At 38.4% G+C, this 12,686-nt stretch overlaps 1 protein-coding gene and 1 pseudogene across 3 annotated transcripts in view; both read left to right on the top strand.

The window, feature by feature from the left end:
• CNOT4 (CCR4-NOT transcription complex subunit 4) overlaps window positions 1-12,686 on the top strand; it is a 147,828-nt gene that overhangs the window by 100,171 nt on the left and 34,971 nt on the right. For all 3 annotated transcript variants that reach the window (XM_036246161.1, XM_036246163.1, XM_036246162.1), the window contains exon 7: window positions 360-493. In XM_036246161.1, the coding sequence (XP_036102054.1) occupies window positions 360-493 (134 nt within the window). The remainder of the gene's footprint in view (window positions 1-359; window positions 494-12,686) is intronic.
• On the top strand, window positions 6,413-9,298 carry LOC118620310 (annotated as a pseudogene).

Below are 12,686 nucleotides of genomic sequence, written 5' to 3'. Positions count from 1 at the left end.
TAATTTAGAAAAAATTAACTGATTTTCTGTGATCTTCAGAAAATGTAATAATGGCCTATTGTAATATTTAATTTTTATATGAAGATGGGTTTAAAAGGTTTTTTGAGCTAGCAGAAGTATTGTCTCAATATACTTTTCTACACAATAAAGTTGTTGATGAAATGCCTTTATTAATGGACTATATTTGTTTTGTTGGAAGAACTTTCATTTTGTACTTGCTACCCTCCTCACAGGTTTTTCTGACATGAAAAACCTTTACATGTTTTATTTAGGATATCTAATCATTCAGAAAGTAAATCAATATTTTATACTAGCCATTTTGTGAACCCCACTGCAGTTTTAATTCCTTCTTCCATTAGGCAGGTAAACACCAAGAATATGAACAGAAGCTATTACAAGAATTATATAAATTAAACCCCAATTTTCTTCAACTATCTACGGGTTCAATTGATAAGAATAAGAACAAAGTGACCCCACTGCAGAGGTATGATACGTAAGTACTGCTAATGGTATAATCACACACCTTACCTTCATGTTTGTTGCTCTTCTCTATTCTTTCTACATCATTTCAGACAGAATCCTTATTGCAATGCCACTATCATTTCTATGCAGAATAGTTGCACTATATAGGAAATATTGAGTCAAAATTTCTGGGTTTGAATATTTGTTGCCTGCTGCTACCTGATGATAATTTAGATGGATCTCTTGATGGTCTCATGTTTATATTGATTTTCACACTACCCTGAGCCTTAGAAACACCCTCATTGATAAAAAAGGAAATTAAGGAATGTTGGTTATTAAAAAAAGGCTCTTGTCACTTAATTGAGGTTTTTCCCTTGACATAATGAGGGGAACAAAATACTGTAAAAGGGAGAAGGAGTTATTGAAGTGTGGGGGATACAAATATTTATGGTTGTCTAATCTCAGGAATCACTACAGTCTTATATTCTCTGAGTGAGGAGGATATCCCATATTCAGAATCTTACTCATCTTAGGAGACAACTTGTTTTTGCGAAGACCTGTGTGTCAATGTTTAAACAAATTTATAGTCTTAAATACCAAGTCTCATTCTGAAATGGTGAGTTTCACATCTTTTATTATATTTGGTTATGGCCTGTCAGAAAATTGTTTGATTAATAAAAATAATCATTTTGGGGTTGTACTCTATCCTGAATATTCCTTAAGTTTGACAAGTTAGAATCTTTGTTTATTTTTAAAATTTGGTATGATTAACTTCTATAAAATTAATTCATTTAAAGTAAATAACTATTATTAATTTAGATATGTTGATTTTCTTTTAAAAAAATTATTCCAAAGTTAAATTTGCTTAAGTGATGTTTTAGATGTCTGGGTGTTAAATGTACAGTCCAGTGTCTATTTAGGACTAAAATAATATAAGGGCCATTTTTCAAATATATGTAATAACTACATGGATTATTGTCAGAGTCAGTTTCTTCAGAATTGTATTTAAATTCTTCAAGTCCTTTGCTTTGATAGTAAAGATTATTTATAACATATTTATATAAATATAGATGAAGCCACAGAGTAAAACATAGTTACTGTATAATAAACTATGTGAACTTTGTAAATATCAAAACTAAGAATAAAAGCTGAGTCCAAAAGAGTTCTCTCTGGGTTGATAATCTTTTACCCTTTCCATTGATCTTTTGGTATCTGCCCCTGTTGTATATTTATTATAAACCATATGCTATTACTTATTTCATTGGTTGCTGACTGTTGTGCTGCTTATAAGAATGGGTTATTGTAGTAAAAATTTATTTCAGATGCTTTTAACATTTATAAACATAATTGTTTTCATTAAAAATGTCATTCGAGGCCCTGGCCGGTTTGGCTCAGCGGTTAGAGTGTCGGCCTGTGGTCCGGAGAGACCCGGGTTCGGTTCCCGCTAAGGGCACGTACTTCGGTTGCAGTTTGTCCCCGGCCCTGGTTGGTCGTGCGGGTGGCAGCCACTCGATGTGTCCCTTCACGTCGATGTTTCTCTCTCTCTCTCACTTCCTCTCTCTCCCTCCCACTCTATCTGTACAAAAAATGGAAAAATATCCTCGGGTGAGGATTAAAAAAAAAATGTCATTCGAGTTCTGTCTGGTTTGGCTCAACAGTTAGAGCGTCGGCCCGCGGACTGAAGAGGGTTCCATTCCAGTCAAGGGCATGTACCTCGGTTGCGGTTCGGTCCCCTGCCCTGGTCAGGGTCGTGTGGGAAGCAACTAGTCGATGTTTCTCTCTTACTGTCTCCCCCTCTCACTCTATCTGAAGATAAATGGAAAAATATCCTTGGGTGAGGATATTAAAAAAAAAAAGTCATTCAAATTAAAATAGTATTCTGGGTTTATAGCACCTAGAGAATTCAGAGCAGAAATTTAAATTTTAGACTCTCTCTCTGAGTTAACATTTGTTATTTTCTGAATATAAAAGTATTATTTTTTTTATTGAAGGACATTTGAAAAATATAGAAAGCATTCAGAAGTAATTATTGTATGTAATCTCAGTACTCAGTTTTCTGAAAATGATTTGATGTATTTCCTTGTAGTATTTTTTTCTTCCTGTGAATGTATATAAATACATTAGTTTGTTACCTTTTAAAACTTAATAGTCATTAGTATGAATAGTTTCCCATGTCATGAAAACAGTTTTTCTGGCTGTGTAGTAATGCACTATATATGAGTATTTCAAATTTATTAAACCTATCTTCTGCTGATGTATATTATGTTACTTTCACTTTGGTGCTATTATTTATAATACTATGATGAACATTTTTTCATATAAACATTTTGGTTATATCTTTGATGCTTAGACAAAGAACTATTGAGTCAAAAGTACTTATTTCCTTCATTTTAAGTATTTTTTTCCTGCACACTTGTCAGTTTGATGAACAAAAACTTGTCTCATTTTATAATTATTTTTTAAAAATTATTTTAAATTCACTGTTTTTTTTTTTTTTTTTAGAGAGAGAGACAGACATCAATTTATTGTTTCACTTATTTATACATTCATTGGTTGATTGCTGTGTGTGCCCTGACTGGGGATCAAACCTGCAATCTTGGTGTATTGGGATGACACTCTAACCAGCTGAGCTACTGGCCAAGGCAAAAAGCTGTCTCATTTTAATTTGTATTAATTTGTGAAGTTCTTATGCATAGTGAATTCTTATCTGTTTGCCGTGTTTTATTGTCATATTTAAGTTTTTTATGTGCAATATACAGATCTAACTTTCCTCAATGAGTTGACCAGTTATATTTGTATTTCATAATATTTGAATTTATAAATCCAACTTGGAAGAATATATATTATACAATTTAACATTGAGTCATCTCAATCACTCAATGGCTCACTTTTATTGTGGCTCACTGCCACTTCTTTCTGTTTGAGAATCTCAAGAGTAAAAATTAAGGAACAGTATTACAAAGTGATGCTAGCAGACATCCTTGCCCTATTCTTTACTTTTTTTTTTTTTTTCCTTTATTGATTTTTTTTTTTCCTGTTTTTGGTGGTATGTGCCCCTAGTGGGAACCGAACCCAGGACTCTCTGGTCCGCAGGCTGACGCTCAACCGCTGAGCCAAACTGGCCAGGGCTCTTTATTGATTTTAGAGAGAGAGGAAAGGAGAAGGAGATAGAAACATTGATGAGAGAGAACATCGACTGGCCATCTCTTGCATGCCCCCTACTGGGAATCAGGCCCACAACCTGGGCATGCGCCCTGACCGGGAATTGAACGAGCGACCTCTTGGTTCATGGGTCGATGCTCAACCACTGAGCGACACCGGCTGGGCTATTCTTTACTTTTATAGGGATATATTCAGTGTACCATCCACTCATAGGTGATGCTTTTGACCATTTATTTGAGATAAATATTTTTAATTATAACATGAAAATACCTTGTTATTTCTAATTTATTGAGCTTTTTTTCTTTAGCTTGGAAGTGAAAATTGGAATTTATCAACTGTCTTTTCAGCATTTATAACAAGTATTTAGCTTTTCTTTATTTTTTTTATGATGAGTTATAAATAGATTTACTAATATTTTAATGTCTTTGTCTTTATACAAAGTATGGTCAGAGCACTTTCATAATTGTTTCAGTAGTAGGAGAGAGTTTCCTAGGAGCCACAAGAGGGAAAACCAAGGAGGATTTAAAACAGTGTACTCATTTAGTAACTTTGCCCAAAGCCAGTACTATAGAATCTGAGCTGGAACTCAGAATAAATTTTGACATGATTCTATGCTTTGCATAGATACAGGATGTAGGATGTTTCTTTCTGGGGGTAAGGGGTGGTTTTTTGTTTGTTTAAGTAGGTTGCCAAAATTTATTAAGGACATTTGATGGCCCAAGTTGGAGAGAGTTGTGGTTTGTTTGTTTGTTTGTTTGTTTGTTTGTTTTGGCAAGCTCCTGTAACTTGCTTTCTGTGCTAACCCCTGCAAGAGAGTAAGTTTGATGGTCAGTGATGCCAAAGGTATGCTTTGGTCCTCATTTCTACATTGCCACCATACAGCGTATAGCAATGGAGACAAATTTGTAGTAAATTTTCTTCTTCCCTTAGGGAAGACTTACCAAGTTGGAATGATGAGCAGTGTAACTCTTTCCATGGTCCTACCCAAGAGAAGTTTTTCTTATTTAAGCTGAGAATTAAACTTTATAGGGAAAAATGCCTCTTTTCTTGGCACTCCTATGTAGTGAGGAGCAGTTTTAGAAGAATTGCAAGAAATCAAAACCTGGAACCTTATACACTAACACTAAACTTACAATTTAGTTCTCTCTTATTTCCAATTAAGCCAGTACCATAGCTACTAATCCTCACTGAACCCTGACATGGTCCCCTGGTACACATATATGGTAGTAAGTAAAATTTTCTATAGTGTCTTTATTTCTCTCTCACTGAAATGAACAATAAATTCTATAAAGGAATGTGTCATTTTCTCTCTCCCGCCCCATTATGAATTTGAGAGTTTATCTGTCAGGTTGAGTATTGACAATAGATGTGCTGTTTTTCTGAATTAATAAGTTACTTTGAAATGTATATAAATGATGAGAATGGGGAGTGAGAAAGCTATACAATAGTGATATTTAAGGACTGGGTGTTTTGTTTCTAAGTTTGGGGCTTGAAATACCTTCATATAGTTTGAGACACTATTTGTCTACCACCTGAAGACTTTAGGGCAAGTTAGAAGCCAGCCAAGTTGGCCAAGCATCTAAGATACAAATGGAAACACAATTGTGTCAGACTGCCGCCTGCTTGGAGATAGTTGTGAATTTTGGTTTCTTTACCTATAAAACAAAGTATTTAAATTTGGTATGAATGATCCTTACAGCTCTAGAATCTTATAAATTCAGAGACTTTGAGGAAACTTGATTTGATAGATGAATGTTCACTGTATTCCTCTTCACTTCCTCTAGTGCAGTGATCATCGGGGATCTCAGTTTAGACCAATTGAATTAGAATCTCCAGGGACGGAACCTGGAAATACACTTTATACTTTAATTAAATAAATATAAACATAAGTATTTGTTTTCTGAAGAGCTTTATAGCACTGGATTCCAACTATTGGGTTAATTAAAAAATATTTACTCCTAAGAAATCTGTAATCTCATAATTATTTCAGAACTATTTAACTCTAGAACTTAAATAAATTAGTGAGATTATTTATATGAAAACGTGTTCAGGAATTTTTTTAAATTATTTTTTCTTTATTGATTTTAGAGAGAAAGGAAGGTAGAGGGAGAGAGAGATAGAAACATCAATGAGAGAGAACATCAATTGGCTGCCTCCTGCATGCCCTCCACTGGGGATTTGGCCCACAACCTGAGCATGTGCCCTGACTGGGAATTGAACCTGCGACCTTTTGGTGAATGTCGACGCTCAACCACTGAGCCACACCGGCTGGGCTGTTCGGGAATTTTTATCTATGGGGATTTAGACACACATCATTACCTTCTGGAAATAATGTCTTGATTGTGTTATGAGACCAAACTACCTATTAAAACCTTTTAGTCCCACTTGAATTCAGTGATTTTTCAATCAACTATGTTTTCAGGTGTCTTGATTTCACTTTCTCAGTATTTGAGTGAACTGTAGGTATAGGTGGTCTTCTAACCCTTAGCCTTTTCAAAGATGAGTGTCAACCTATTTTTGCCTTTGATATTCTTTAATTTAGTTCAGTTTATATTATCTGCTTTTCTTTGCTTTTAGCCAAGAGAACCAAATTGATATGCTTCAACTTTTCAACACCTTTCTAGGTTTTTCCCTAACTAGGCAACCTCTGCCCCACTGCTTTGTGCTGTGCAAATGGTTGTTAATCTTTCTTGTTGAAAATGGAATGAACAACAAAACTTTTGCTTCAAAATGTAAACTATTTTTTCAGTTTGGCAAAAAGAGGTTGATTTATGAAAGCATGGGCTGAATGGCAGCCAGTGTTGGTGCACCAGCTGGGACTGTCGAGATCCAGTGTTCAGTCACCCTTTCAAGTTTGCTGTGTCAGGGTGGGTCAAAGGGACCAACGCCAAGGTAGGGCTGGAGTCCTGGTGCTGGAGTTCCCTCTGGGTACTGAAAGCTGTGACCAGAGCCACTACAGGGAGTGGGAATTGAGCCCCTAGCCAAACTCAGACCCCAAATAATACAGTGGGAGATTCTGCAGAATCTTGACAGCTCATTTCAGGGTCAGAGAGCCTCCTGCTGGTGGACATTTGATAGTATTTGGCAAACTGGATTGAAGACCAGAAATGGCCAGAAGACTGCACTGGGCAACGATAACTCCAAGGCTAACACGCTGTTTTTCTGCTTCTTTTACCAACTGAACTCTGAGTATGGCTATTGTAGCCAGGACCTCGAGAGCTTGTTGCTATAGCACAACTTGTGAAAATTTTATCAGAACCCACCCAGTTGGCTGAGATGATCTTTAATCTCTTTAATTCTGATCCAGGCTCAGAGGGCTCAGTTGAGCAAGGAGAACCAGGCCTTGAAGCACCTATGGAGAGCCAGCAGCATGAGATTGAATCCTGGATGCTGGATTTGAGGCATAAGATGGAAAAGCTGGTAAAATTCATCAGCCAACTGAAAGACCAGCAGGATGTCTTCTGCTTTTGATATAACACCCAGACCCCAGTGTGGTTACCCTCTTTGAACCCCCATAGATCAGAGAGCAGCAGCTTCTATGGGAGACTCAGTGGACTGACCAGAAGGAGAAAGGAGGTTCTGGGTGTTTTTAAAGCACTGCTAGTCCAACTAACTACCCTAGTTGAGCAAGTGCTGACTAAATTGGAGGCATGGAAAGTCTAGCAGCAAAATGCCTGCTTTGGAACTCCCTGGACCGTAGTTGGAAGACATGGAGAAGTGGTTCACAAAAGTGGAGCAAAGCTGTTGTTTCAGCTGCTGAAGGACCTGAAGGGATTAAGGCACCTGATTAGCTATCAGAGTGACCCTCTGACCGAAAGTATGGACCTACAAAAGGCTCAGGTCACAGAATTGCTACAGTGTCTGCTTCACAAAGCCTTTGTGGTAGAAACCTGTTTGCCCTAAACCCCTCCTCGACCCCTCAACTTCAAGACTGTGAGGGAGTTTGCTGTACAAACAAGGCCACTGGTGAGACTCCAGGAAGGCAGCGTGGCACTGCCTTCAGAAATCTCCATTGACCAGGGACTGTCATTTCAAGGTTTCCAGAAGTTCAGCATTCTGACTTCAAACCAGAAAACTTTGACCCCCAGAGAGGGGCAGAGTCAGGGCTTAATTTGGGATGTGGGCTACCTCACTGATGGAGCAGCATTCAGGTGATTTGGAAAGGGCAGTAGGGGGCTACTAGGTGTGACAGAGGAACTGCACATGATCAGCTTCATGGTTGGATACACCAACCAGGGACTGAAGTAGGAGCTGAAAACACACCCTCCAAGTGGTTATTATTTCTGTTTCTAAGATGAACCTACTCTCAGTTGCCTGGGCCTCAGTTCTCTTGTTCAATATGCTCAGCTCAGACCCCTAGAATCAGCACTTCTTTTTCAGCACCCTCACTTCAAAAAAAAAAAATAGCCCTCCTAGACTTTGCTGGGCCCTGTTCTCAGCTGGCAGTCTGATTACGCCAGCCAAGTCCTTGACATGGAGCAGCTGAACAAGCTGAGGGACAAACAATTTGGGCAGAACCTTAGGACTGGGTGTGCATTGTTGTCATGAGATGATTTCATTAAGCAAGAGAGCCCCCAGGAAAACTCCTATTTTGGACATGGCTGGACAAAATTCTGAACCTGGTATATGAGCACCTGACATATTCTGGAATGACGGATACATCCGGGACTTTGTGAACCAGAGCAAAGAGTACCAGCTGCTGAAGAGACCATTTCTAGTGCCTACTGTTCTTCAGTGAATCATCAGAAGGGAGTACACCAGGATGATGATAAGGTTCTTATCTGCCCTGCAGCCCTACACCAAGGAGGTACTGCAGTTACTTAACATGTACTGAGAGCATCCACCACTACCAAGTGCCCACCAAGAACATAGCTGAGAAACTGTGTGCTCCCTCTATCTCCTGGGATGAGGCTTTTGGTTGCTGGATAATCTCCAGGAGTGGAGGAAGTACCTAAAACACAGGCTCATTGTGGTCTTGAACACACAGGTGGATGAGCTGTAACACTGGAGCTTAAACTGGAGCCAGAACTGGATCATTAGAGCTGGAGCTGGTGTTAGCACCAGGGCCAGAGCTAGGCCTGGAGTTAGAACCACAGCTTGAAGCAGGGTTGGATCTGGGGCCAGGACTGGAGCCCACACTAGGCATGGTATTACAAAGAGTGCCAGAGCCCAGCCTGAGACCAGAATTGAAGCTGGAACCTACTCTAGAGCCAGCCCCAGGGAATCCTAGTAAACAACTGTCATTGCTCTAAGATGTGCTTCTAGTGTGACTTGAGGTACAAATGAAAGGCCCTGAACAGGCACACCTCATCTTATTGCACGCCACGTCATTGTGCTTCACAGGTGTTTTGTTTGTTTGTTAAATTGAAGGCAAGCCCTCCACCAACAAAAAGATTGACTTGCTTTATTACAGTGGTCTGGAACTAAACCTGCAATATGTTCAAGGTGTGCCTGAGCATGTGGCTGTTTTGTGCCTGGTATATTAGAGGAAAGAAAAGTCCTGTTCAGAAAGAGACCTTTCTGAGCAGAAGTGGCTAATAAACTTTGTGTTGAGCTTGGAAGCTGGGGGGCAAGGAAGGAAGAAAAGGAAACTTGTAGATTTTTTGTTTGTTTTAAATAAAAAAGCCATGTGCAATTTATCTTAGTGTACCCAATCTTCTTTCATCTGCTGTCAATGGACTTGGTAGTTTTGGCCACAGAATAGTGCATTTCATAGAGCAGGTCTCTTTCTTCATTAGTAGATGTAATGTTTATTAAAGTTTGTTTTCCTTTCTTAATCTTCTTGACATAATATTGGGCGGCAGTGAGTAGGTGGATGTTGATAGTAAAACAAGAAATTTGTTAGTAGGATTACAGCTTAAGCAGACACAGAGTTTGGTGAGGAAGCAAGTGTGACATCTGATGCCAGGGTAGTTGTAAGAACTTTGACCTGTTAGAGGTAGCCTTGGGATACCTGCATTCTGTCCAGCCATTAGAGATCCAAGGAGTTCATGTTTATTGGAATTAGAATTTGTAAATAGACCTTTTCTTAGGGTTATACATGCATTTTCAGGGACTCTCATATCTTGATTTTCCACTTTTACAATGAGCTTCTTAATTATTCTTAAAATAAATGGAAGAATATGCTAAAACTCTCAGTGGACGATAAGCTTACTGATATCTTGCCCCAATCCCGATTTTTTAGCAGCTGTCTTTGGATTGATGACACTGATCTAGAAACTTTTAACCATCTTTGGTAAAACTTTCCCAGGGAAAATGTAAAAAATCTGCTTATAAAACTGCAGCTGGTATCGTGGACAATATGATATGTTATTCTAATTAGTTGTCATTCATAAACCTTCTTAAAATTTATTCTGAATGCAATATTTTCATATATTGCCCTTGACATGAACAAGACTGACCTCAACTATATTGAAAATTATTATTTAGTGCTCTTTGTTGGTGGTGCTGGGGAGGTGGAACAAGATTCTTCCTTTGTAATATCTTGCTTTCATCCTTTTGTGTCTATTAGTACTGCTTCCTCTCAACTTTTAGCCCTTATTCCTATATTATAGTAGTACTAGTTTGTGGAAGTTGTGGAGTAGGTAGCAACATGAATCTGTCTTCCTACCTGGACAATAATTGTACTGGCAGAATCTGTCTAATGTAACTATTTTGGAACTTCGAAGGCTTTCAACTTCTAGGAAATGACTTGATGGTTAATTTTGGTCAGTTTCAGCTCTTAGTACAGTAGCAGCATGACAGGCAGCTCTGTGCACATGTTTCTGGAGCACCTTGCACATAGCTTGAGGGAACCAGGATAGGCCAAAAGGACCCTGTTCTTCAAATATTGCAGATCTCTGCTCTGACTGCTCAGTACTGATCACACAGGTGCGGACAAAGAGTCATATAACCGTTGTTTCACTTCCCCCATTCTTGCAAGCTCCCCTCTTTTTGGGAGCCAGTCATTGAAGACTAGGACATTAAAGAACAACTGAATATGGGGGAAATTATGAAGTGACTGTGTATGTCCAGAGAAAGTTCAGAAGGGACCTGAGGACATCTTAAGTTTACACCCAAGGCTGATCCCTCAGCACAGAAGCAGCCTACAACAGTTGAAAAAAAATAACCAAAAAAATCAAACAACAACAAAATCACAAGTCATATAAAGAAACAGAAAAATATTGCTTATTCAAAAGAAAAAATATAGCCCTGGCCAGTTTGGCTCAGTGGTTGAGCGTCTACCTGCGGGCCAGAGAGTCCCGGATTCAGTTCCCAATAGGGGCACGTACCACCAAAAAATAAATACATATATGTATATATAGATCACCAGAAACTGTTCCTAAAAAAGAATGATAGATGCACTAGACCAAGACTTTAAAATACCTTTAAAAATGTTAAAGAACTTGCCCAGCCAATGTGGCTTAGCTGGTTGAGTGGCATCCCATATACCACAGTGTCGCAGGTTTAATTCCCGGTCGAGGGATTACTCATGTCCCAGGTAGGGTGGAGCAGGATGGTGCAAGATTTTCTCATGCTACTCAGAATGGTGCACAATTTAAAATTTATGAAGTGTTTATTTCTGGAACTTTTTATTTAATATTTTCAGACCTCAGTTGACCTCAGGTAACTGAAATTACAGGGAGTGGGGACTGTAGATTAGCGGGGGACTACTGTAAAAAAAAACAAGAAAGATCCCAATTCAGCAGCCTTACATTGTAACTTAAAGAACTAGAAAAAAAGAACTAAACCCAAAGCTAAGCAGAAAGAAGGAAAAAAAAATAAAGATTAGAGCAGAGATAAATGAAAGAGAATAAAAGCTGTAGAGAAAACAATGAAATTAAAAGTTGGTTCTTTGAGAGGATCAACAAAATTGACCAACCATTAGCTAGATTGACTATAAAGAAAAGCCTCATATTACTAAAAACAAAACTGAAAGTAGGGCTCGGCCGTTGTGGCTCAGTGGATTGAGTGTTGTCCCATGGACTGAGAGGTTCAGTTTCCATTACCAGGCAGGGCACATGCCCAGGTTGCAGGCTTAGGGGGTTTGCAGGAGGCAGCTGATTGATATATCTCATGTCAATGTTTCTATCTCTCGCTCCCTTCCTATCTCTCTAAAAAATTAATAAAAACACTTAAAAAAAAATAAGATGTTAGCCCTGGCCAGTTTGGCTCAGCGGTTAGAGCGTCGGCCTGCGGTCTGGAGAGACCCGGGTTCAGTTTTCGCTAAGGGCACGTACTTCGGTTGCAATTTGTCCCCGGCCCTGGTTGGTCGTGCAGGTGGCAGCCACTCGATGTTTCTCTCTCTCTCTCCCTTCCTCTCTCTTCCTTCCTTCCTCTCTCTCCCTCCCACTCTATCTGTACAAAAAAAAATGGAAAAATATCCTCGGGTGAGGATAAAAAAAAATAAGATGTTAAATTTTATGTTGTGTATTTTACCACATAAAATTAAAAAATATATATATTGCAAGTTTATCTCAGAATATCTCAATATTATGTCTGCCTGTTATTCATGTCACTACCAAATTTATCTTTCTAAAACACTGCTTTATTTATATCATTTCTGTGCTGAAAAATTTCCACTGGCCTCTATTCGTCTTTTTGTCCTTACCTCCCTTTGTTAAAATCATCTTATGTTAGCTAAACTAATTACTTAACTTTCTGCCATCTCTACCTGCAACCTTTTCATTCCTGATATACTTGTAATTCCTACCTTTAATGTTATTCTTTCCCATTTTCTTCTTCTGTTCTCCTGATGTGTAAATCTTTTTAAGGGCTTACCTAAATTTGAACTACTCTAGGAAATGTTCCCTAAATGCCCCACTTGTGGTGGCTTCACTCTAAAGACCTACAGCATTTATTGATCAAACAATTCACTTAACAGTTGGCACTGGCTGATATTTGTTTGTGTGCACTCGTTTTATTGCTCCAGATATCTCTAAACTTAATGGGCTCAGAACTATATCTTAAAATCATTTGTAATTACCCACTTGACTTAATAACATTAATTGATTTGTTGATATTTTGTGAATAATAAGTAAAGATGCTCTTCACGTAATTTTCAGACCTACCTGTCAAATTCT

Source organism: Molossus molossus, unplaced genomic scaffold (assembly GCF_014108415.1).
Source record: "Molossus molossus isolate mMolMol1 unplaced genomic scaffold, mMolMol1.p scaffold_m16_p_7, whole genome shotgun sequence".
In the NCBI taxonomy this organism is placed as follows: Eukaryota; Metazoa; Chordata; class Mammalia; order Chiroptera; family Molossidae; genus Molossus; species Molossus molossus.
Note: the sequence above shows the minus strand (reverse complement) of the source record. Positions and strands in the feature narration are given on the sequence as shown.